This window comes from Notothenia coriiceps, unplaced genomic scaffold (genome assembly GCF_000735185.1).
Source record: "Notothenia coriiceps isolate Sejong01 unplaced genomic scaffold, NC01 NC01_scaffold00037196, whole genome shotgun sequence".
NCBI classification, from domain to species: domain Eukaryota; kingdom Metazoa; phylum Chordata; class Actinopteri; order Perciformes; family Nototheniidae; genus Notothenia; species Notothenia coriiceps.
Genome location: NW_011369897.1, coordinates 70025 through 94424, shown reverse-complemented (window position 1 = coordinate 94424; position 24400 = coordinate 70025). Strand labels below are relative to the sequence as shown.

The 24400-nt window shown below is 39.8% G+C and overlaps 1 protein-coding gene across 1 annotated transcript in view; it reads right to left on the bottom strand.

Annotated features, from left to right (window-relative positions):
* Positions 1-24400, bottom strand: part of LOC104964358 (protein unc-13 homolog B-like) — a gene marked incomplete at both ends in the record, with an annotated part of 101562 nt that overhangs the window by 17718 nt on the left and 59444 nt on the right. Inside the window, 4 exons of the mRNA XM_010793110.1 lie at positions 137-211; positions 2420-2425; positions 3578-3653; positions 3793-3842. Coding sequence (XP_010791412.1) covers positions 137-211; positions 2420-2425; positions 3578-3653; positions 3793-3842 — 207 coding nt within the window. The remainder of the gene's footprint in view (positions 1-136; positions 212-2419; positions 2426-3577; positions 3654-3792; positions 3843-24400) is intronic.

The following is a 24400-nucleotide window of genomic DNA, read 5'->3' as shown; positions in this document are numbered from 1 at the left end:
GTGTGTTGTGTGTGTGTGTGTGTGTGTGTGTGCGTGCGTGCGTGCGTGCGTGCGTGCGTGCGTGCGTGCGTGCGTGCGTGTGTGTGTGTTTGTTGGTGTGTGTGTCTGTGTGTGTGATATGAATTTTGCCACTCACAAGCTCTTCGTCTTTCAAGGACGTCCGTGTGGCCAGTGTGTGGGCGAGTCCAGCTTTCCTGGATTGTATTATAGACTAGAAGCAAGAGACGAGAAAAATATACAAAAAGCATCAGTGATAAACATCCACAGAGGAAGAAAAACAAACAAGGTAACGAAAGTCAAACAACCCAGGAAATACATTTTCTGTGTGATGTGCTGCTCTTTTAACTTTGAAGGTTGTGGAAACCTTCAAAGTTAAAAGAGCAACACACACATACTTTTTTCTTCTGTCTTCGACACAGCTTTCGAAACACATTATTGACTCACTCCTTGAGGACAAACACCTACACCTTTTTGTCATTGATTTTGAATTACGGATGTTTTTTTGGCACAGCATTAAGTATTGAAGTGAGCAAAACTAAAAGGGTGATTTTATGCATTAAAAGAATAGTTTGACATTTGGGGGATATATGCAGGGCTGTACATAACTGGCTGATAGGGAGCTGATGCCTGAACCTTAGTTGGTTAAGCAGGCACAGAACCAGACTTGTAATTTTAGATTATCCTTTTTTTTTCATGCTTGATGTTTGGCTCTGTAGGGAAAGTTGTCAACTCAGTGGTTTTTAATCTTTCAAGTAATGTAATCCTGACAAAATGGACGTGTAACGTAACAGACATGCACATTTACAACAACAGTGTATAATGGAATTGCCCACTGCACCCATTTCAGTTTTCTGTGTGATGCTATGAGTGGATGTGGAGAAGTTTGCCAAAGTGCTGTAGCAGGATAGTTTGGAAAGCCTTTGATCTGCTCCAGCATAAACTAAATACGGAAGTTCAAATGCATTTTTCATCCTACAGCAGCACCTCAAAGCTGGGAAAACTTGGGAATTGTCCCTTGATTAGAAGTATACCTTTTTACACATCGCTTCATTTGTGAGTTTCAGATGCTGTTCAACCATTCGACACGATCATGGTGAGGCATGTGCTATTGGAGGTAACTGCCAGAGCTACCTGCTCCTACTGCGTGAATATGGGTTTAGAACCAGGATACAGGTGGATGATGGCACCTGTTTCTGGGTTGGTCTACTCTAAGCCATGGTGCAGTATTGGAACTACAGGATATTAAACGTCCTACATGTTATGTCCTTCCAGTGACATTGCTGGTAGGTGAAGAAAATACACTGTGGTTTTATTGAAAGATATCCGGATTCTGCTGCAGAATGAATCGATAAGTCCTGACACTAGCCTTTTTCCTAACATTTATATTAAGAGTCCAAATTTGATCAAAACTGCATTGTCAAAGAAAGCAAAAGCATCAAACGCCAGCAACACAATGAGAAAGAGACAAGTCATGTGGTGAATAGACATCCATATCCACAGTGAATCTGTTTGTTACTACTCAAGGTTTTTACCCCACAAAATTAATACCTTGAAAATTAGAGCTCTTACTGTCAAGAATAAGTCCAGTCTTTCAAGTTATGTGAGGAATTTTGACTCTTACAATAATAAATACTATATCACAAAACCACATTGTAGATTTACTTTGTATTTCTTCAGTGCGAGTGAGATGTTATGTTATTATTGCCAGGTCTTCTTATTTCTTTTTTAAAGCAATTATTGGCTCCATCTGCACAACTTTGTTTGTTCATGTCTCTTATCTGTGATTCTCTTTCTTCATCGTTTGTGTAAGTTTATGTATTGAATTTAAAAACTGTGCCTTTTTCCCCTGAGACCCTGCTGAGTGTGACCTTTCATCTGGTGGACTTGCGTCAAATCAAACAGGAAGGAGTTTCTTTAATCAGATGAGTCAGGTCTCTTAGTTCTCAGAGACCGAATATTCCTAGCTCTAATCACTCAAACTGCAGCCAGTGATGAACTCCTCTGCCTCCCTTAAGTAAGATACTGTAAGTGCCTCCCTTAAGTACTTCTAAGTAAATGCGAGACAATTAACATAACATTTATCAGCGCTAGTTTGTTTAGATAGACAGGTGGGTATTTTAGAAAATGGAGCTGTTGTCACTCTGAAACACAGCAAGACAAACCTGTTGAATAAAGGCTAGAACACCCATCGGAGAGAAAGCTGAAAGCACTCACAAGAAGGAATTGATGTTTCTTGTATTTGTAAGAATATTTTCAAATATGGGTGATCAATGACTGATATTTCTATGAGTACAAAAGACATAACAAACCTTCACACTAATGCAAATCAAATCCTTTTCTACGATCAGGACTTTTAGAGAGTTTGCAACAAATACATTTTGAAACACAGCAGCTGAAATCTCACTTCTCCTTTACTCACCATAGCCTGAGGGCCGGCGGATGGAGGGAAGCAACATGTGAAAGGAAAGAAAACAAGAAGAAAGAAAAGGTTAGAGACAAACAAACAAGGTCCCCTGTGAGAGGATCAGCCACGTTCAACTTGAATCCTGCTATTCAGCGCCTGCAAACAAATCACACAGCGGGTGCTTTTGCGGAAATTCTCTTTTTTTAAACATGTTTCTTTAATGTAGACTACGAATAATCATTTCTGAAGGATCAAATTAGCTGATTGTAACATTTCCAGACGCTCTTGTGATTCAGCCTGCTTGTTAACATTACTTTTCTTTGCTGCTTCCAATGCTGAGGCCAAAGTTAACAGGCAATTAAAGCTGAACCCGAGATGACCGTGAACCTGGGGCCGAGCAGTTGCAAGGAGAAACAAAAACTGACAAGGTACACGCAGTAAATCCTGCAGCATAACGAACCAACACGTGAACATTTTGTTACTAGTTTATGTAACAAAAAAAAAGTGAAATAAGAAAAATGAATGACAAGCGCTCAGCTCCCAGCTGTATGCATCCGTGTTTAGAGTATAGAGTGTATTGAGTTTATGGCAGCGTTTTTCATTTGTAGCTTTTTGTAATTGCAGCTTTTCGTGCAGTGCTTTTATTAAACACTGCGCATGTTTTGTCAAGTTGCTGAAGGTGTTTTTCATTTTTTTTTTGATGTATTTGCATTGTACCTGAAGCTGTCGAAACGATGTGGCTCCACCCATAGTGGTTAGGTAAGACATGTTTATCAATGACACATTTCAATATAGTACCACATTAATATAATGACTTAATGTAGTCATGTTTTTAATATTTCCAGGTAAAGTATATGTATGTAAGTAATTAGTGACTTAAAACATATTTTGGTTATGCTTACACATTAAACTAATCTCAATAAAATGTTTAGACTTATCATTCATTTTGTAAACCAATGACCTTTAAATTGAAATGTACAATGTGTGAATTAATACGTCTATAAATCCTCAATATAGGGATTTATTGTTTTTGTAGTTTATTTAGGGTTTAGGTGATAACTGTATTGCTTGTACTGTTTTTTTTTCTTTCTCTCAGTCATTTAAAAATATTTATAATTTGGTCACATTTATCAAAAAAAGTCTGTAAACAAATATTAAGTGATATGTACTCACCAGTTCACTAACAAGGGGAATGGGCCTCCTCTTGCGGAGGTCTGGCATACTGTCAATGCCAAACGGTGTGTTTCCCCTGAACACACGCACAAAAACACACGCAAATACACACATCAGAACGTAAATGAAGAAAATGAAGTTGCAAACACTGAATCATGTTATTAAGTTCTCTTTTTCAGACACACAAATAGACAACAAAAACATGTGCTACTGACCCTGGCTTGGCCCATGCGTGCTTGTTGGGGTCACCATCTTGATCTCGGCTCTGCAATAGAATGTCAAAGGTCACTGATTTAGTCATTTGAAGGCTGACCACCTTTATTGATTTTTATAATTTCATGACACTGGAGCATGCACAAGAACAGGAGACACGAGAAAGTGAGATGAAAAAACAACAGGAGAGAAACACTGGGACTGCACTGGGTTGGTTGAGTTTCAGTATGACATGCCAACAAGGCCCTTTCAATCAATCATATTTCCCCCAATACATAAATGAACATCATAAATCTGGTTTCACCTTGTAAAGTAAACACATAGCAAACAACACATGCTCCCAGTAAAAGCACACTTAATATTGACTTTGGGATCCTAACAGATGCTTTTCTTTGGTCTGACAGCTATTAAAGAAAATACAATAGTGACATCAATATTATTTTTCATCAACATGCGTCGTAATCAATACTAACCTTTTCCTGCATGGCATTTTTATGCTTATGACAGGAAGAAGATTTACTCAATAGTACACAGATGTATTGAGGGTGCCTCGTTAAACCTATATCTATTTCATTAGCTTTAAAATGACACATGGTATTTTCAGGACCAAATGAGCATTTAACAGAAATTGAAAGAAAACAATTTGAAAAAAAACGATTGAACTAAGAGACAAGTGGAAATGTCCAATATATAAAGATAATTGAACAGAACGAACAACGTTCTTTATGCTGTCATGTAAAAATTGTTAACGTGAGAGAAACCATGAAAGAGGTAACCTGATCTCCTTCTTGACTTCCATCTGTAAAACAGAACAAGAAAGAAAAAAAAGATCGGACAGAAAAAGAAAAACAGTCATGGAACAGTTTGACTCATCATATGAAACAGGATGCTGATATAACAAGATAATCTGTATGATTCATTATGATATAAATGTGCTGGTAATGTTTAAAGCAGCTGAGCCTCTGAGTTTACAGATAGAAGGGGGTGTTAAGTCATAAAATGTTTCATTAACATGTATAATTTATCATGAAAATGACTCTTAATATATCCTTTCTCCTTCGTCCTTTATGTCATGTGAGCTTTCCAAGGAGATAATTGATGTTTTCTAATTCAGCAAATGGCTACTGCTGGAGCCTCTAAGAAGAATAAGGGACCAGTGAGTGGCAGGTGATACATTAGTCCCAAGAGGGGAGAATAATTATAGTATCAGCAGAGACCATTTGGTGCAGTAAATAGTTAAGGGACTTTCAAGTGCTGGATCTTATTCATAACAGCTGTGAACGTATTACTCAAACAGGATACTGACGGTTATATACAGATCAAAGAGATTCTGCAACATTTAGAGGCTCTGATAAGCAAAAGCCAGGGTTGAAAGGATCAAAAAGAAGCCACTACCTCTACGATCACTAAAAGTGATATAATCATTTCAACATGAGTCACTCAAATACATTGAAATATCTAAATAACATCATGCTCTTTTATCTTGCGCGATGATTAAAACATGAATAGTTGGAATAACAAAGAATGATGTACTGTTAGTGTACCTATCCAACCAAAACTAATAGATGGCTTATTTACTGGTAAAACAGAAGATGTTCCCAACTTAAAATCTAGCGATGACTACCTGGTTCGTAATCCTCCTGGGAGAAGGTCATAGTCATACTGGCAAGGCTGCGCCGGGTCTCCCTCTTCTCCCGGAGAATCTGCTGGAAGGTCCTCAGGCACTTCAGCCTGCGCTCATCCATCTGGCTTATCTCCACATCTGCTGCATCACCTTCTGCTTCACCTTCTGGGGCTACATTGTCTGTGGCTGGATGCTGTGGCAGTGGCACTTCAAATTCGCCCTGTTCCTCTAGTGTTGCTGGTTCATCAGCCGAAAAAGAGATCGAGAGGGATTCTGTAGTGGTGCATTGCGAAAGCTGGGTTTTAAGGGTCTGATCTGCAGGACCTTCAGCAGGTTGTTTTATAAGGCCATGAGGTGGAGGCAGTATTGAGGTGCTACTGGAATATGGGTCAGGGCAGACTGAAAGTTCATCTGGGAATGGAGGGATCTTGTCCGAAAAAGAAGGGTGTTGACAGGTGTCTATAAGGCTGTTCTTGGCTTCTTCCATCATTGGCTCCACAGAGAACATATCTGATTTGTCTAGAGTTTTGTATTTGCTCAATTCCCCTACAGCACAACTATTAACCAAATCACCTCTCAAGGTTTTGTTGCATGTTTGTTCAAATTGTGCCTCATAGACTAAAGGTTTTAAAGACAGGTCAGCTGTAGGCAGGTCAGTAGTCGTAGATATTTCATAGTCTACTTCCTCTCCATCATTCTGGGCACCAGGTACTTCAACTTTGCGCAATGCTCCCCGCAAGGCAGAGCTAAAATCCAGCACAGCTCGGCTTATGCGCTTGACATTGAAACCACCAGCTTGAACATCTGCACTGCCAGAGTGAGACACTTGGTGTTCTAAGCTTTGGTTGTTGGCTCCAGTTTCTTGAATAAAATCCCTATCCACATCAGCCACAGTGGTACATAAGGATGCCTCAGTCCATGTCACTACTGAAGAATCTTCGTATGCTGAATACGTTTCCTCATAACTATCTACATGACTGTCTGTCGTATAGTTCGGGTCATTTAATTGCCCATAGTTAAACTCCTCTCCTTCTCCATCGTGTCCATCAACTGAATGATAACCAGAACTTTGATGGTAGGAACAATCAGCAGGACATTCATATCCCGCAGTGGGCTTTACAAGGTCTGTTTCTGTTGGAACAGTGATGGCAGAAATGGTTTGAGGCCTTTTCCTCCGTGACCGCCACTCATCCCTGCTAGAAGAACTAGCTGGTGAGTTGTAATGTTTACCAGATCGAAGAGAGAGATGCTCTGCACCTCTGTAGTGATCCCAGCCACCAGCTCCTTCACAGCAAAGAGGGCTCTCACCTTCATGGCCCTCTCGACATCTGTCTCTGCGGTAAGCAGTTTCCCTATGCCACACGGATTCCCCAGAGACACCATATGGTGGTCCCTTGTTAGGCCAATGTTCCTCGCTGTCACCTGCTCTTTGCTGTTTCGTACCATGACTAGAGGATGGTCTCTCTAGGTCTGACTCACTATGACCAGAAGACAAGGAGCTGGTACTTTGACAATCATGACCATCCTGCCTTTCGACGTAGCCAAAGCTGAGCTTTCTTGCTATGGCACCTACTGGGATATCGGAGCTGTGGTCAGAGGTATCTTCTGGTTCTTCCAGATCCCGTTGATCCACTGATTCAGCAATTGGTGACACACTAGACTCTTCAGGCCTTGATAACAGCAATTCTCCATGGATGCTATGGCGCTCATGGCCGATCTGGGGGAATTGATTTGAAGCAGACTTTGGCATTGCACTCCCTAAACTTCCATAAGCACTGGCAGGCCTTCTTCGGGTGGATGGTCCATCTTTGCATCCCACCCCCGACCAGGTACCTGAATGAACCCCTGAACCAGCCTTGTTAGAACGAATACCCTCAATCTCCATCAAGACAGCATCTACACAAGATGACACTTCCTCAACTGACCCTCGAACTGAGGTCAGATAATCCCTGAGGTCAGAGATTTCCTCTTGTATCTTGTTGATCCCCCTTAGCTCTTTAAGAATGTGCTCAATGATAGCACTTGAGTCCTCCTCTTTATCTTCGTCCTCTTCCAGCAGTGCGCCTGGCAGAGCTCTGTTGAAGTTGTAGTCCACACAGTCACCAGTAGAAAAAGGTCTCTTTGGGCGAATACGGGGTGAAGTAAATTCCATTCTGGCTGCCCCTGCTAATTTAGTTCCATTCATGTCTGGTTCTATCGGACAGTAGAGTGGACATGTTTGCATTTGCTCAGGAGCTACTCGAATTTCACCCTCAAAGGAGATTCGTTTCCGATTTCCTGGAGATCTGCTGCTTTTTTGCTGCAAAGTGCAAGGTATTCTTAGACATCCTTCCCTATTAAGCTCCACCTCTCCAACACATGGTGGGCCCACTGCTACTCCATGTCCTTTACCATTTGACAATTTTGGAGAATAAGCTTGAGCCCTCGGGCTAACCTTTGGATATCTGCTTCCGTGCTCCTTTCTGCTCTCCTGTGTTTCCCCCTCTTCCTCCTCAATACCTCCATAATAAAGGTGGGAATCTGGGACATGATGGTCGGCAGAACCTTGCAAGAGACGATGTATTTTACCCCTGATAACTAGTGCTACCTTGGGGTTCGGAGCCCTCTTTTTGGGTGAATGGATTTTTGCCTTTGTGCCTTCTTTTGGGGCAACACCTGCTCCATGCTGTCCATTGAAGCGATTCCTGGAGAACATATTCTCAAGAGCAGACTGGTCTCATCTAGTTTCCCACATTTTTGTAGGTGTTAAAATGTAACTGCTCACGGTATCATAGTTCATTAATCACCTCTGTTGGAAGCTTATTCAGCCAAACCACTCAATGTCAATGGTCCATGACTAAAATGAGAAGACAAAGATAACACACTTGTAAGCATTTATAAAACTGTAACATTATAGTCAGTTAAAGAGAGCAAGAAAAGGAGAAGACATCTGAGGAACGATTTCTATATACATTATTTAGGTGCACAAAAAACTCCCAGCTATTATTGTTTTTTTTTAAGTATAAAGTGAAATAGAATTTTGTCTAAAATACTGAACAGTAGTTCAGTAGTTCAGTTTGTTTCAAAGACATTTCCTCACCTTCCCTAGAAAGCAGAAGTCAATATTATTGAAAATATGAACATATGATTCTCATTCATATTAATCCAAGGAGCATGGAGTATGAGTTTTTGAACATACACATTTGATACGCTGATTGTCAATAATGTGGTAAACAAATATATTGTGCTGTCACTGTATACTGAAACAATAATATTCAGGGTAAATTGTCAGAACAGACAATCTCGGTTGAATCTAATAAGTAAAGGTTCCTGCTGAAAATCTAAAGGATAGTTCAATTGTTAGAATCTACTGTATAGGCTAAAATAAATAACCTTAGTTTTGATTTTGGATGGTTCTTTTATTTCTATATTTATAATGAATTAAAGTAATATCCAGGAAATGATTATAGTATTTATCTTGAAGTTCAACAGGTAAGAGAACATCATAGTGAGGAATGTTCCAATTTATCGGAAGGCAATTTAGCTCTCAGGACATTCATAACATTTTATAATGAATTTTTTAGAATTGTATGATTATTGGACCCACATGGTCCCTGTTGTTGTAGCACATGATACAATAGCTGCCATTTCCAAATCTTATTCAATGACTACCGGACATCATTCAATTTCAGATAACTACAGAAGACTTTCCTTTACTTTAACATTACCTTTGACAAATGTACAATACTTTTCATGAAAAAAGTCTGAACACATGGTTGTGTTTTCCTTTTCTTCTCACTGTTTTACGTGATCTTTTTTGGTCACAGATTAATTGTAACGACGCTTACACGTTTTAATATTGACTATATGTAATGCTGATTTTCAAAACAATGGAACCTTACTATTTCTTTTTTGTCTGGGGCCTCAAATAAATGTTTCAAATTGTAACATGTTCTTTATTTTCAGACTCCTGGAAACAGAATCAATCTTAAATCATGTATCCTGGTGTGTAACAACACAAGGGTTTCAATGCCAAGGGGTAAGTCAACATATAGAGCACAGTTAGACCACAGTAAACACATGGCAGGTTATGTTATCAACATTTTACTGTAGCAGAGCTTGGATAAATCTAAAAGAGAGTAAGAACCTCTGAACCAAACAGTCTTAATCTTTCACTATCCCCTTCTGCCACTCTTCTAAGTTCCAGTGAAGGAAAACATGTAAAAGATTAAATACTGTTGATCTTAGTTAAAGGGGTTAAGGAAGATTTGAGTAACTATACTGTAGTTAATCAGCAAGTGTAAAAGGGAAGTAGGACAAAACAATGTAATGCAGTCAAACTTAAATCCATCCCGCCCTTTGTGCAGACCAGCCACCACATTAAGGCAGAAATGTTCCAACTCTTCTCACATAAGTTACTGCACTGTAGAAAGTGTTAGACTGAGGAACATCAGCCGCAGACAAAAACATAAGGTTGTAGCTTACAATGTACAATGTGAAGAGGCCCTGAACACCAGCTTTCTTAATCTGCTTCTTACAAGGTGGAATTTACAAAATATGATCTGGCAAAGTAAAAACAAAAGTGGCTAAAATAAAAAAAATAAAACATAATTTTAATTGTACACACGTTCCATGTTTATTCAAAGACAGAACCTCACAGACACTTGATCAAAATGTAAAATGTTTGCCTCCAAAGGCAAAACTGTGGCCGCCAAAGGGTGGGAACATTTTGTGGAATTACCAAATTAGTGAAAAAAGAGACAAAATAAATAAAATGGGTGCTTACTAAAAGAAATTTGTAAGAGACAGCCAGGTTGTTTTACAACTACAATGACCAATAATTATATTTATAGAGTGGTTCAGCGATGACGTATTTTTGTAGGCAGAAGTTGGCATCGCTAAGGTGTCCCTCCACAAAAAGCAATGTGATTTTTCCGTTGGATTCCGGCAGAAATATGCTCTGTTGTAAACACATATTCATGATACTTAAACGTTGCTTTCAGCATCATCTCCAGTGCTTGAATTGGAATAAAAAAGGTGCCAGTACTCTAAATCAGCAACTGTTTCAAGTTAATTTAACAGCCCAAAAACAAGAATTTGGCTCAAAGTCGTATAGTAGGCAGCCTATATCCTACTGTATAATGCTGATGGGTTTGTCTCTTTACTGTAAATGTTAGAAAGGCTCACTGTACTTAAAAACAAAATGACTCAGGGTGCATCTGAGATTAGAGGGGGTGCAGGGGTAAAGTTCTATTTTTATAAGTGGGGAGTGGATCTAACACAAGATCTTTTTTTAAATGTTGAAGTAAAAAGCATCAATCTGGTGCACTTTGAGCAGAATTAAGAGATCTATGGATACATCTCTCAACACCCATATGAAACAGAACTGTAAACAGAATTTCTATTTCTTTATGGATATTTTACAAATCACTCCCCTTTCAAACTGTATTCTTGTTTTACTGTCATATAGTATTTCATTTTTAGTGAGTTACTCAGATGAGTCCGGAGACAGCGTTTGGTACTCTGGTACAATTGTGGTGAAGGCATCTGAGTTAGATGTATTTGAACCGAAATGTCTACATGCATAGCAGAAGATGGCATATTTTTTACAGGAAATTCCAGCCAATCTCTGTTTTTAAACCATGAGCTGCAAAATGAGCGCCTTACCCCACTGTACAGGCGAGTTGGGAACTTGTTTAAATATACCTGGGCAGGCTCTGTTTTGCCGAGGTCCTCTGGCACTTGCGGGCCGCTGAGGGGTGGCGGTGTTTGGGGCGACGAAGACTGCTGCTCCGGGGGCGAGGTGGGCGAGGCGGGCAAAGCGGCGGCAGCACCTCATGACGCATCTACTGAGTACCGCCGTACCGGCACTGTGCCAGTACTGAGTAAGAAGTAATGGTACCAGATGGGTAAAAATCAGAAGTCCCGGTACTGCGTACCGGTGAGTACCGGCCCAATTCGGCCCCAATCCATAACATGCTGCTCTCTAAGGGTGACATTTCCTCAACATGGTGATGCTTTTATTTCCTGGCAACACCACCACCACTGCTTCATACCGGTGGTTGTGTTTGTCCCCGGGAGCCTGATAAAGCAGCTGGCTGATGGCAGGTTGGAAAGCCACACCATCCCCATCCGGCCTTACTTAATAGTGAGCTGCAGAGAGGATGGGAGGAAGCTCTGGGCAGGTGCATGGGTGACTTAACCATGTTAATAACCCACAACCTCTATAACTATGACTCTTCTCTCTATTTGTGAAACTCATTCATCATCAATGCTCCTATTAACAAAATTACAATTTGCTTTGGATAAAAAATCTCCTTTTTATTATTTAGTTTATTACTCTCTTCTCTTTAACATTATTCTTATTATTTATGTCTTCTTGTTGGCAACTCTGCCTTGCTCTATTTCTCTTTCATTGCACATTGGACACAAACCAAAGGAGAAACTTTTACTCGAGCCAAAAGGGGAGATTTTCTGAGTGTCTGCTTCAGTGCCAGCAAATGACAAGGATTACTTTGGAGATTTTCCTCTTTCCCTCTGGAGTATAATGCTGCAGCATGCATTCATGTCACTGCTGAAAACGGGGAAGAACAGGACGCAAAATAGTTTCAAAAATGCGGAGATGGTCCTAGTCAACTCGTTTGAATTGAGTTTGAATGGCCAAATCTTAAATAACAGTGATTCATTTGAATTGCTTTATGTTTCCGTGAGATAATAGACAGTAAAACAGTGATATTATGTCTTTCTGCGACATACTGTACTGAAGGGGAAAAGACATCAGATTTGGTTTGTGTGCTTTCATGCTTTATTTTTCTCATACTGCTTGTGCTGCAGCACCTCTTTCACCCTCTGTCATCAGTGATGCAAACACAGGTATGGTGAAAAAAGAGAGAACTATTCGAAGCAGGAAAAAAACAGCGTAATATACCATCTGACAAAGGCCTGTGCTATAACGCTTCAATTAACTGGCTATTCTTTATAATATACTCAGATCAATAGGAGACAGAGATGTTAAGTTATAAATCAAGGGTTTTTATTATTATTTACAGCAGGGGTGGGGAACCTTTTTCCTTTCAATTTTTACAACATCCTCAGAGGGCCGACGTACAAATGATTGAACTCAACCTCTGCTTAAAAAAACTAAAATTACAGCCAATTCATTTGGCCTTTCTTTCATGCTGTGCAAAGAAAAAGGCGCTCCGGTGCTCTCCGTAAGCACTCTAGTCTAGTCTACACTCCTTTCAGACGAGAAATAACCATGTGAAGACACGTTACGCTCGTGTTGTGTTCAAGGAACCTGTCCTTGGCCAGAAAAACAGGCACTCGCTTGTTTAATTATTTTGCGATCTAGATTTCTTCTTCTTTTTTGAAGTGAGAAGTTGTCCGTCAGTCGGACGGACTAACGGACGGACTAACGGACCCCCCCCCAAAACGAAAACTCTTCGGTTCTCCACGAATTACACAAGTCACCCAAAGCAGCGTTAAAAAAGCGGGAGGCGCCGAAAAGCGACTAATTTGCATCACTGTGTCATAAACCAGAGCCCCATTCTGCTCTGATTCGTTAGCTGGCTGGCTCTGTGGTGATTGGTCAACCCCTTAGCCTATCACGTACAATGTGTTGGAGCGCTAGCCAACAGAAACATGAGTGTTACATACTGATGTCAATATGTAGAAGTAAACAAAGGAGGCCAATCAAGGCGCTTCAGGCACGGCGGAAGTGTGTTGCAGGGAAACTCCCTCTGGCGTAAACTTTGAGATTTAAGCATTTGCAGCCCACTTACATGCACAAAGACGTATATTACACACTACTGAAAAGAGGAACATTTAAAAAAGCATAATAGGGCCTTAAGAGCAAGTCATCGATGTGGCTTCCATGACTGTTTGTCTTTTTTCTTCCTGTCCCCCAGTCCTTTGGCCTAAGTCCAGGACATCTAATCTAATATCTCTTAATATGCACAAATACTCAAAATTTACTTGAAACCTCATTAAAGTGCAAGCTACGTTACTGCTCTACACTGTGCAAAATGTATTTGATCCTTTCTTTCGTATTATTCTTCGCCTATATCCCTATTGACTTTATGTTAACCTTGACACTGTTAAGTGGCTCTCTGCTTTTGTTTATCACACCTGCATTGACACATTACAGTCAGCTTGGCTTACGAGCTCGACAAGTATTGAATGGTGAATATATATTCTGAATGATAGGCACTACAATTGATTTGACTGACCTCATCAGTTGAGTCAGAGCCTTCTAGCTAAATGGCTCTTTTCTTGACTGGTCCAAGGGCCTTGTAAAAGATCCTCAGCATCTGTCCTTTTCAAAGGCTGTTAACCTATTGATCAACGTCTTAAATGCTCTCCTGTAACCAGACAATCCCTTCAGCCAATATCACGTTTAGACTATCAATCAAAGAGCAGCATTGGGAGCCAACATACAGTCTGTTTCCATGATACCTTGCATCACATTACAAGTTATTAACCAATCTAGAGTTGTGCGTAACACTTAGATCAGTCTAGTTTCTCAGCAATAATTTTTGTCCCAAAAACAACTGTAAGTGGTAGTAGTGCTGTACAGAGAAGAGGTTTTACAGTGTAAACCACATAACACCAATAAAGAATGTCCCACACAAAAAGCCTTTGCTTGGTAACAAATATTGCAATACAGGGACGCACAAAACAGCCACGAAAATGCAAGCTTATTGTAAGAAAAGCACATCCCTGTTCAAAAAGGATTTAAAGAGGATGTATCTCTTCAAAGCATGTCTGTAGCTTGACCATTTCAAGATAAATACATCCTTTTACTAAGAACATTAGAAGATCTAGCAGCAAACGATTAAGACTGTTTGGCTTAATTGAAACACTGAATGGTTTTATTTTGGATGTACCAATAAAACCAAATGCAACCAAGTGTATGGAAATGTACTAGCCCTGGATGTTGTAATTAGTTACTAATGAAAGATAGAATTACAAATCTAAAACAGGTAACATTTATGCCTAGCTGTTCTGGAAATGCCTCTAATTTGACTCTAACCACTGGATAATCAAAGCAAGTTCATACATTACAGCTCAAGGCAGTAGCATATGTGCGTATGTCTATTCACAAGAAGAACATGCTCACAAGCGTCTTGAAAGTGTGAACAATTGTAATAAGAATGCTATTCTGTTTGGAACAAAGAGAGCCTGACAGAAAATAAATACCACTATTAGGAGGGGGATTGAATCCTGAAGAAAAGAATGACAGCTGGAAGAATAGTGGGCAGCTGGATGAGAAAGGGAGATGGTTAGACAGAGTAAAAGACAAGAAGAAAGTCTGATAACAGCTGTTTGAAAGAGTGATACAACAGATAGTAATTAGAGGGGTACATTTAGAGAGAAAATAATTAGAGCAAAATAAGACAATGTGTTTTTTAAGTGTTCATGATTTGCATTTTTATTCCGAATGAATGACTCCAAATAAGACAAAAGCAAGAAAAACTCCCATCCCCAGATTACATATTGTTAAAGACCAGATTACATATTCTTAAGGACCATATTTACAAATCACCCTTGAATAAGGGCCCACATGTGTCAGAGTGCAGAGCCTTGCGGTGAAAACAGCAAGTTAGCTTTGTTTCTATAGTTACCTCCCCTGCTGCATCGATTCATCCAGCTGTTATCTCATTGGTTGGGCTTTGAAAGCTCGGTGGCATCCGAGGTCAAAGATTTTGAACTCGAAAGAGTTTGTGATAGACACATAGCAAAGACAGCTCGAACTGCAATAAATGACCTATTCCATGTCCCATGCATTCACTCCCTGCATGTTAATATAGTTGACCAATCAGATGAAGCCTTACTGTTCTAGATTTCCCGCCCACAAAATATATGTCACGCTATTGGCCGATGTGGTAAAGCCCATGATAACGGGACATAGTGATGGCTTAAGGGTATGTCATGGAACATTTATTTAATTATTAGCACTGCCGTAGTGTGCAACTTAAAAAATTGTGTATATAAATATATATTCATGTGTCTAGTCAGTGATGTGATTCTCTAGAACAGATAGCCAGAACATGTTGTAAAGGGTAGAATAAAGATGTTTTGTCTAAGAGATTTATTGAATTATATATAATATTATAATATAATATTGTTGGATTGGAATGAATATATAAAAAAAAAAAAAGACATTTACAATGTATATTTAAATATTTGTTTAAGTATCACAAGTTATAAATACCTTTTTGATAATCAAACCATTATCTTCATCAAAACTCTGATTAGATTTTGCAACAGGCAAAATGCACCAGTTCATCGAGTAGGAGCGAGTAGGATCAAACGTGTGCAACCGTACACACCCACCTTTAGGACTGAGTCATGCTGAATGAGACCGTGGCCCTGCTGTCACCTTCATTAGCCTAAACCTACTGCGCAATCTAATTGATTTATCATCACCACTCCACCTCTGTCCAGTTCCATCAATCATATTTCTAACACACATTGGAGCATACACATGTGCTCACAGCCAGATACATTCAGCATATCATGTGCAGATGGACATAAGCGGTACTTCTTTCCATTAATCTCTCAATCACAATCACACAGAAACATGGTCTATCACTCTGCTGGTAGCATTGCAAGGAAATTCAGTTTGCAACATAAACCAATTGCGATACAAGGTAAAGTGATTGCACTTGAAGGCTCTTAAGGCTCTCAAGCAAAGCTGTAAAAGCAGCAAGGAGGAGCGCCCTGGCAAGGTGTGTCAACGTCTTACAGAAGCTAACATTCAGACAGGGAGGGAGGGTTGTTGGGAAGCGGAAGGTGTAATCACTTTCCTGGGTAAATTAAATAAGCCTGGCCTGCTCCCACTCCCTCTGCTCGAGCCTTCCTCCCTGTTTCCTTGAGTGAGTCTGTTCCATGAACCATTGCTGGCCGCCTGCCACCAGTAACCCGATGCGAATGACAATGCCTCCTGAGACTAATTGATTTAGCGTTCTCTCAGCCATTTCAGAGATGCCAAACATTGATGCCACTTGCTGTCCCTGCCAATCCAAGAGAAAAACCTCTGTGCTGGACAGAATGCTTTTTCCCTTACAGCTCGCTGTGATGAATTGATCGGGGTGGAGAATGCTGCCGGTAGATTCACCTGGCGTTAGGTAAATGTTTCAAAAGTGTTTTCACACAGCTTTTTCTATGATAAAAGAGGAGAAACTTTGGACTAAAAGAAGACTACTATAAACCTGTAGAAATTGTAAAGTAAATATCCTCAGGAGAGAAAAAGCGGCCGTATTTGTCAGTACTTTTATGACTAAAGGAAGTGCTTGTCGGATCTGTAAACTGCTTCCTCATTACTTCGTTTTTGTGCACAGTTGAGCGCAGGGCCGCCCCTCCCTACAGGCCAATCACGCAGGCTGCATGGGGGCCCCGCCTTGCGCAGGGGGCCCCGCCCAGAGGGCCTCAGCTGCTGCGCGCAATTCTCCGCGCAGAGGTGACAAGGGGAGCACGTCTGTAACCCGACACTGTTGCAATGAATCGACATCTGACCAATCACGGGTTTGATACGGCCACTAGTGCAGGTGAAGAGATGTCGGTGAAAAGACAGTTTCAGTACGGCGCAAGCAAGAGGGAAAAAAACACAAAACATGAAGAAACTAGAGCATCACTCGAAAGTGAGTTATTGTATGAGTGAAATGTACAACGTGCGAATGTTGTATAAGTCAAATGACCAATTGCCATATTAAAACATCAGCTGCAATTCACGACATGAAGAAGGCAGTCTCTGCATAGCATATAGGCTAATGGAGATGCAGTTATTTCCAGCATTCTTTATTTAACATTCATTCAAGTATATGTTATGCCTTTTATCTGCTAATGTACAGGAGGAAGAGTGATAAACTGTCTGTCTAGCTGGCTTACATAACAGTTAAAGTTTACAGCCTAAAAAACCTGGAGGATTGTTTCCCCTTTTATTCATTTTTATGTCAATTTGCACATTTCATGGTGATGCTCAGCCTCTCCCCTTAACTCCTAACAGTCATCATCATGTCAACCACAACACAGAGAAATACTGATAGAAATGTGTGTGTAGTTGTTGATACATTGCTGACAGAGGGAACTACATTTGAATACAGATTTAAGAAATATCCGTTTTTGAGCATGTCATAAGCATGTTTTGTCTTGGCTATATTACAACTATATTATAATAAAATAATATAGTATTTATGTTATTCAATTGATTATGATTATTATTATTAGTATAATTAGTTTATTTGCATTAATTATATTTTAATCTTTTTGAGACGTATTCACCTGTAAACGCATACTGAACGAGATACATGCACATTTACCATTTACCTCACTGTATAAAAAAGTAACTCTGTTGATAATAATAATAAATAGGAATTATATTTGCAAAGTAGCCTACTTTGTTTCCAAAACATTTGATTTCACTCCTGTCGGTTGGGGTGGGGGGCCTCATCTCACAATGTCGCTTGGGGCCCCAAGTTGGCCAGGGGCGGCTCTGGTTGAGCGTATGACTTTGAATGGCACTAAGAAGTGACTGTCCAAAACTGCCATGTCATTTGTGCTTTGTTATAGGCAAACTAAACCTCTCAAAATTACTCTGAATTATGATGTTCTTATCTCATTAGCAAAGCAGGAATATTTATCTTGCAAAGACTAGCTGTCTTTGTACAAGTTTTGCACGAAGCTCCTAACTTTGCAGTGACATTTTGAAAGGTTCCACCCACTTCCACACCCCCCGGTGCATCTGTTCCCAACCCCTACTCAACTTCTCGTTATATAGAGTACTTCAATTGAATGTCAATTGCCCTCACTGTCTCACCATGGAGACTTCTTGTTACCTGTCATTTGCTGGTATTACTTTGTACCTGCCTTCTAGGATTGTATGCCCGTCTTACTTTTCTTTTCTCTCTCTCCTGACTGGCCCATGGTTTACAAACCCTGTTTTGAGTTATTCACACAGCTTACCTGCATTTGGCATATTCGAGGTACAGTATTAACATGCAGAAGTTAAACAAAATATTGGAAATGAGGGCTATTGCACATTATAGTGAAGTAAATGAAAAGGCGTCTGGGTAAGAACAAGTCATGATACAAAAATCGATTTAGAGAAAAAATACCATGACTCTTTCAAAGAAAACCAAAATTCAACCTCTACACTGCTGAATATTAACACCAATGTAGTTCTTAATTTTCGTGGAAAGCCCAACCCTTTACCAAGTCCCCACAAAGTGTACCGGACGTTGAACCACATTTTCGTAGTGGCCAAACTGTGGTACTACAACGTGTGTGGCAGTGCGTGACGTATTTTGGGCTAAAATACTTTTTCCCATCGACTTCTTGTTACCTGTCATTTGCTGGTATTACTTTGTACCTGCCTTCTAGGGAAGGATTTAAAAAAACTATATCAACAGTAAAAGAAACAGTATGACAACTTTTAAAGTGCTTATTCAAATCACTAGGGTCTAAAAGTAGTAAAGAGTTAGTCTCCCTCCTCATTAATTTGACTGAGCCTATTCCGGCTGTGATGCTGCTGCTTGTAGGCGGGGCTTAAACACAATGCAGGTGCGCATGCTCTATGGGCCAATGATAGTGGTTACTTTTGCTCTTGAGAGTCAGACCATTTTGGCACCACTAAGCAACTCTACAGGAAAAAACTGTGTCCCACCCCCAACGCTGTACCATGATCTCCTTATACATACACTTTACCATCAATTTGGATTTTATTTGTATTAGAATATTATTAGCTTAAACCTTATTTAAATAGCAGATGTGAACCAAGGTCCAAATTTAAAACCTTATTCTCGTTTTTACCTTTAAGTTCATAATGCAAAATCACTCCCTAAGGTCTAAACTGTTGAGAGGCACATCAACTACCCGGGGAAATGCTGAATTTAATGAGTGTACTTATTTGCACATATAAATATAAACTTTTCCATAATTGAATGTCTGTGCAGGGTTTAGCCAGAAACCTCCACAACCCCAAAGGTTCAGGCACTAATGCTTGATTGACAGTATTCAAATCAGTATCTCTTCATGCCGAGCCACAAACAATTAGTGAGGTCAGTGCTGGCCATACGGGCTGTAAATAATTTGTATCATCCGTCAGTCAGAGGAGTTCATGTTAAAAGACCAAGAAGAGTTTTGCAGATACAGTAATCATTATTTGTATAAAATCTATGAATCTCTAATCTGTACAACGTCATTGGTTTAACAAAGTAAACCCTGATATTCATATTTAATTGCCATCATTGATTGAGCTATGTCAACTTCCTGAAAAACCCTAACCCTAACCCCCCTGAAGTTATTAAAAACATAACCAAAACTATGTTGGTGCTTTGTTAAAGTTTACAGACCTCATTGAATAGAACAACTTGACAAACATTTACAGATATTTATCTAAAGTGCTTAATCACATATAATATCGATATATCAGCTGATATCACAGTAGGTGATTGCTGATATATAGAGGCTTTGGCATATATGCCGGCCAATTGGAAACAAGAAATTGCAGTACAGTACATCAATTGTCTGCTAGAAAGCCCTGACAAGTTGATTCTCATATTGTAAAATGTTTTGATTAATATTTGTTTATGTTTTTATATAATTATCACTTTCTCAACTTCCAAAACTGGATATTACTCACAAATCCAGGACTAAAGTGAACAGATTGCGGCCATTTGATCAGAATCAATCATATACAGTAGTTTCCATTGTGTTTTGAGCTTTTGCAGCATTTGGTTTTATGCAGTGCTTTTAGTAAACGTTGTGCATGCTTCGAGAAGTTGGTGACTGTTTTCTAAATGCTGAGCATGGGTTGTCAATGTTTTTTACTTCTATTGTTTTGTAGCAAATTTGGACCTAACGGCCACCATACATGTAGTTATCTGACTGAACAAATTGATTAGAACAAATACCAGGTCAGTTGCCAGCCATTCATTAAATTCCTGTACACCCAGTAACAAATTAGAGCCTCAGAGCAACCCTCCCGTTCTGAAAAAATGAAAACGTACGATAATAAACTTAAGTACTAAGTAATAATTCCAATCTCCCATTTACATCTTATTGACTTTGTTTTAAATACTGATAGATGTATTTAGAACAAAGATTCAGATTATTTCTTCTAAATTAGAAAATATGATAATTCACATTACATGAATCACTCCTCCAGTGTCATCTCACAACAACACCCACAGAAGGGTACAGGTTGAGAAGTAATGCTATGAAGCATTGATGCCGTTTAATTCATTATTACTTATATTTGGAAGCTGCAGCCTGGAGCTTCTGGAGACGCCCAGGAGCTCACCACTCTCACACCCTCACACACAACATGAGGGGGATCATGACTACTGTACCCACACAGTGAGCTGTTCTGGAGAGGATGGACAGCGCTGGAAGAGATCAAATACCCTTCAATATTGTCCATGATGAGCCATATTGGGAAGTGTACGGAACTAGAGGGAGAATTACTTCATAGTATGCACAAAAGTACCCACTCAGCACTATGATAGCTCTAGAGAGAAAATGTAGTTTCACCAGCTCTGGTTAAAAATAGAATTACTGTCATGACTGTGCAATGTGAGAAAAGAGAGGAAATGTGTTTTTTTGTAAGCCTTTGTTCCAACACTTAAACTCAAACAGATCTTATATTACAAAGATAAGAGGTTCATCACAGGGTCTTCTAAGATCCCAATAGGGGCTAATAGGCAGATTAGAGCTTCTTGCATGAAGAACAAATCCCTGATTTATTACATATGATAGTGCGTCTCCATCCCCTTGAGATTCCTCAAATGTCTTCATCTTTTAACACTTACGATTATATATCTGTAATTTCAGTAATATCTCTGCCATGCACTTGTCCTTGATTAAAAAAAGAAATCCTACCTGAAGCGGAGGTTTTGGGGTCAAGTTTCAGAGCGCAATCCAAGCAGCCGGCAACAGAGCGTCTACAATCCCCAAAAGAACATTTACAGATTGATCGCACCGCTTTACATCATTTTGTTAAACACAAACATGTTTGAAGTTCAGGAAAGCGAATGAACGAGAGTGTGATCCGCTCAGCTCCAAGATAAATCAGAAGATGTTAGTGGATCAGATATTTGACCAGGTTCTCCTTTGCTCTTATCATGATGGGCACGCCAATCAAAGCCCTCTGTCACTTTCCCTGTATTTCCTGTACTCTCACCGAGTCGCTTCCTAACGCTCTATTCCTCTTACCCTCTCATTGGGTGTACACGCCGGTCAGTCTCCTCCTCTCCCTCTTTTTCATTCCATCTCTCTTTTTTCTTGTCTCTCCCTATTTCACATCCTCACATCTCCTGATTGATCTCTAGATTCCTTCCAGGCTTTTCCCTTCTGCCCTCCTCCTCCCATTAGCTCGCTGATCGCAGCTTGTTGCACAGCCGACAGACGCACCACGTTGGTGTCACTCTCTTTTCTCTCGCTACCTCTCTTTCTCTATTTCTCTTTCTCACCAGCCTCAGCCTCTCTCTTTTTCACACACTCCTACTTTCACACACTCTGGTGCTCCAGCAGCCAAACATATGCTACTCAATTACAGTACAGTGCGCACATAACCTCAATACGGAAGGTGTTTTAGAGACTATGACTGTTTGCTTTGCAGTTTTTACTGCTTCAACTGTTCTTAATATTTTCACAATTTTCAAATCAAGGCTCTAGGAGGGTGCATGTAGTAACTATAGCAATATCGGTGTTTTTTCAATTCATCATGTTATCATATTTATCAAAGGTAAGAAATAATTGAAAAATTGCCATTATATTTTTAAAAAACCTCAAAGTGACAAATTGTTAAACCATATTTGTATTTAAATATTCTTATAGAGGTCTTTTTTTTCCCTCACACTGCCTGTGCTGCATTACCTCTTTTCACCCTCTGTCTGAAACCAGAGCCCAGTCTGCTCTGGTGGTTGGTCAACTGCTGAGAGTGTGTCGAAAATGTCCTACCCTTTGGTCAACCACGCACAATGTGTTGGAGTGTTAGTCAATAAAAGCGCAAGTGTTACATAATGATGTCACTATGTCACGGAAGTAAACAAAGGAGTCAAATGGAGGCGTTTCAGATGCCAAGACACCAAAACACACTACAGGAAAGTGAAAACCCCAAATACATATTACGGCCTCTCTAAACCCATAATTTCAGCACTACTACACTACCACTTTTCATTGTGGGATTATTTATCGCAAAATTCGAGGAGTTCATTGATTTTGATTAATTCCTTCCTTTTTTTATGAAAAATAAGAACCATATTTTAAATTGTAGCTGTTAGAAGCATCTCTCCATTAAAGCATGTAAACATGTTACAGTAGAGGCACACATTAGAATGATGAACCTGAAAATGAGCATAGTTTGTCCTCTTCACACAACAATGTTAACCAATGTTTTATCCAGTCAAAAATGATGCCGCCTTGTTTTGGTTAAGATACAGGCACAAAATGTTTTGAAGCAACAGGATGTGGATGTGACTTATGGCTCATTAAAAAGCTATTAGTGAAAAAGAGCATCAAACCAAGGCCGCTGGCTACGCAGCCTTTGGCCCATGACAAGGCAATCAGCCTTGACAACTAAGCTCATTGTGCTAATAACCATTATGATGCCGCTGTTATGAGACAAGGGAAAGCATGATTGAAAACTATATCAAGCATAAAGCAGATTTGAATGCTGCCAAATGCATAACCGATTCATGTTACAATTTTATGTTACATTTGATTTCACCTAATTTTAGAGTTATTTATAGAGTCGGGATAGAAGTGATTAAAATACTAAAGACACACCTGAAATTAGCACCTCTTCATATGAGACAAGGAAAAAGTTATTTTGCAAAGGCTGGGTGTTCAAATTTATTCAGAGCAGGGTGAAAAAGATTAATGAGGAAGAGGCAATGAGAGTACAGCCTGATTTTTTGAAGTCATTCATTTATTAGTCAAACTTAACTTCATTAAAATGACTCTATACTGTACATTCTCTGACAGGCCTTTATTGTACATGCTGGAATGTGTGTGTGTATCACAATAGTTTTCCCATAATACTGTTTGCAATGATCATTGCTTTTAAAGAATCACATTTGTGCTCCAGGCAACCAGAAATAACCTTAAAGAGCAACTTCCAGGTTAGAGACACCAGTGAATAAATGTGTAGGAAAATGATGAATACACTAGATTTTCAAAAAACTATACAGAAATTTACACTACGGTGACACCTGGCGTCATTTTAGTAAGACATTTTCACTTCCGCATAAAAAAGCATCCGCACGTGACCTCCCGCGTGTAACGTAACATGGGGGTGAGCGTCCGGTCTAACCTATGGGTCTAACGTATGAATAAACATGGATCACAATGCTAGTTTTGACACAGAAGAGGTTGAAAATATATATTTGAATGCATATGATTATAATTATGAGCCTGCTATGCGTCCAAGAGAACAGGAGCAGCCAAGGATTAGAAAAAATAACGGCCATCGGAGAGAAATGGAGCTTTGGTATGTGGAGAACCAGTGGAGAACAGAGCAGCTGTCTTGGTGAGTGACCGGCGTTAGCTACAGTTAATGTTAGCTAACGTCGGTCACATCACAACATTGTAAAGTTAGCAATCATATATCAGGCTATAACTAAAGTAGTATTGATAATATAGTAACGTTACTGGCAGGACTGTTGATACTGATCCATAACAGAAACTAATGCGCAAGTATCAGCCGTATCTCGCGTTACCTAATGCAACTCCAAACTACGGTGCTGTGTACCGGAGGGGAGACGCAAGATACGGCTGATACTTGACGATCTGGCGGAGAAAGGTTGTGGAGCCTCCGTTGATATGCGTTGTAAATGGCTTGATGGAAAGCAGGTGTGTAGTCGGGGAGGGTGCACAGCTGATTGCAGCAGGTGAGTGGAGGTTGAGCCGGGAGCCAGGAGTGACAGCCACCACGCACACACAAACAACACAGACAGGGGGAAACAAACAAACACAAAGGAGACGGCTGGAGCAGTACGGCCACCACA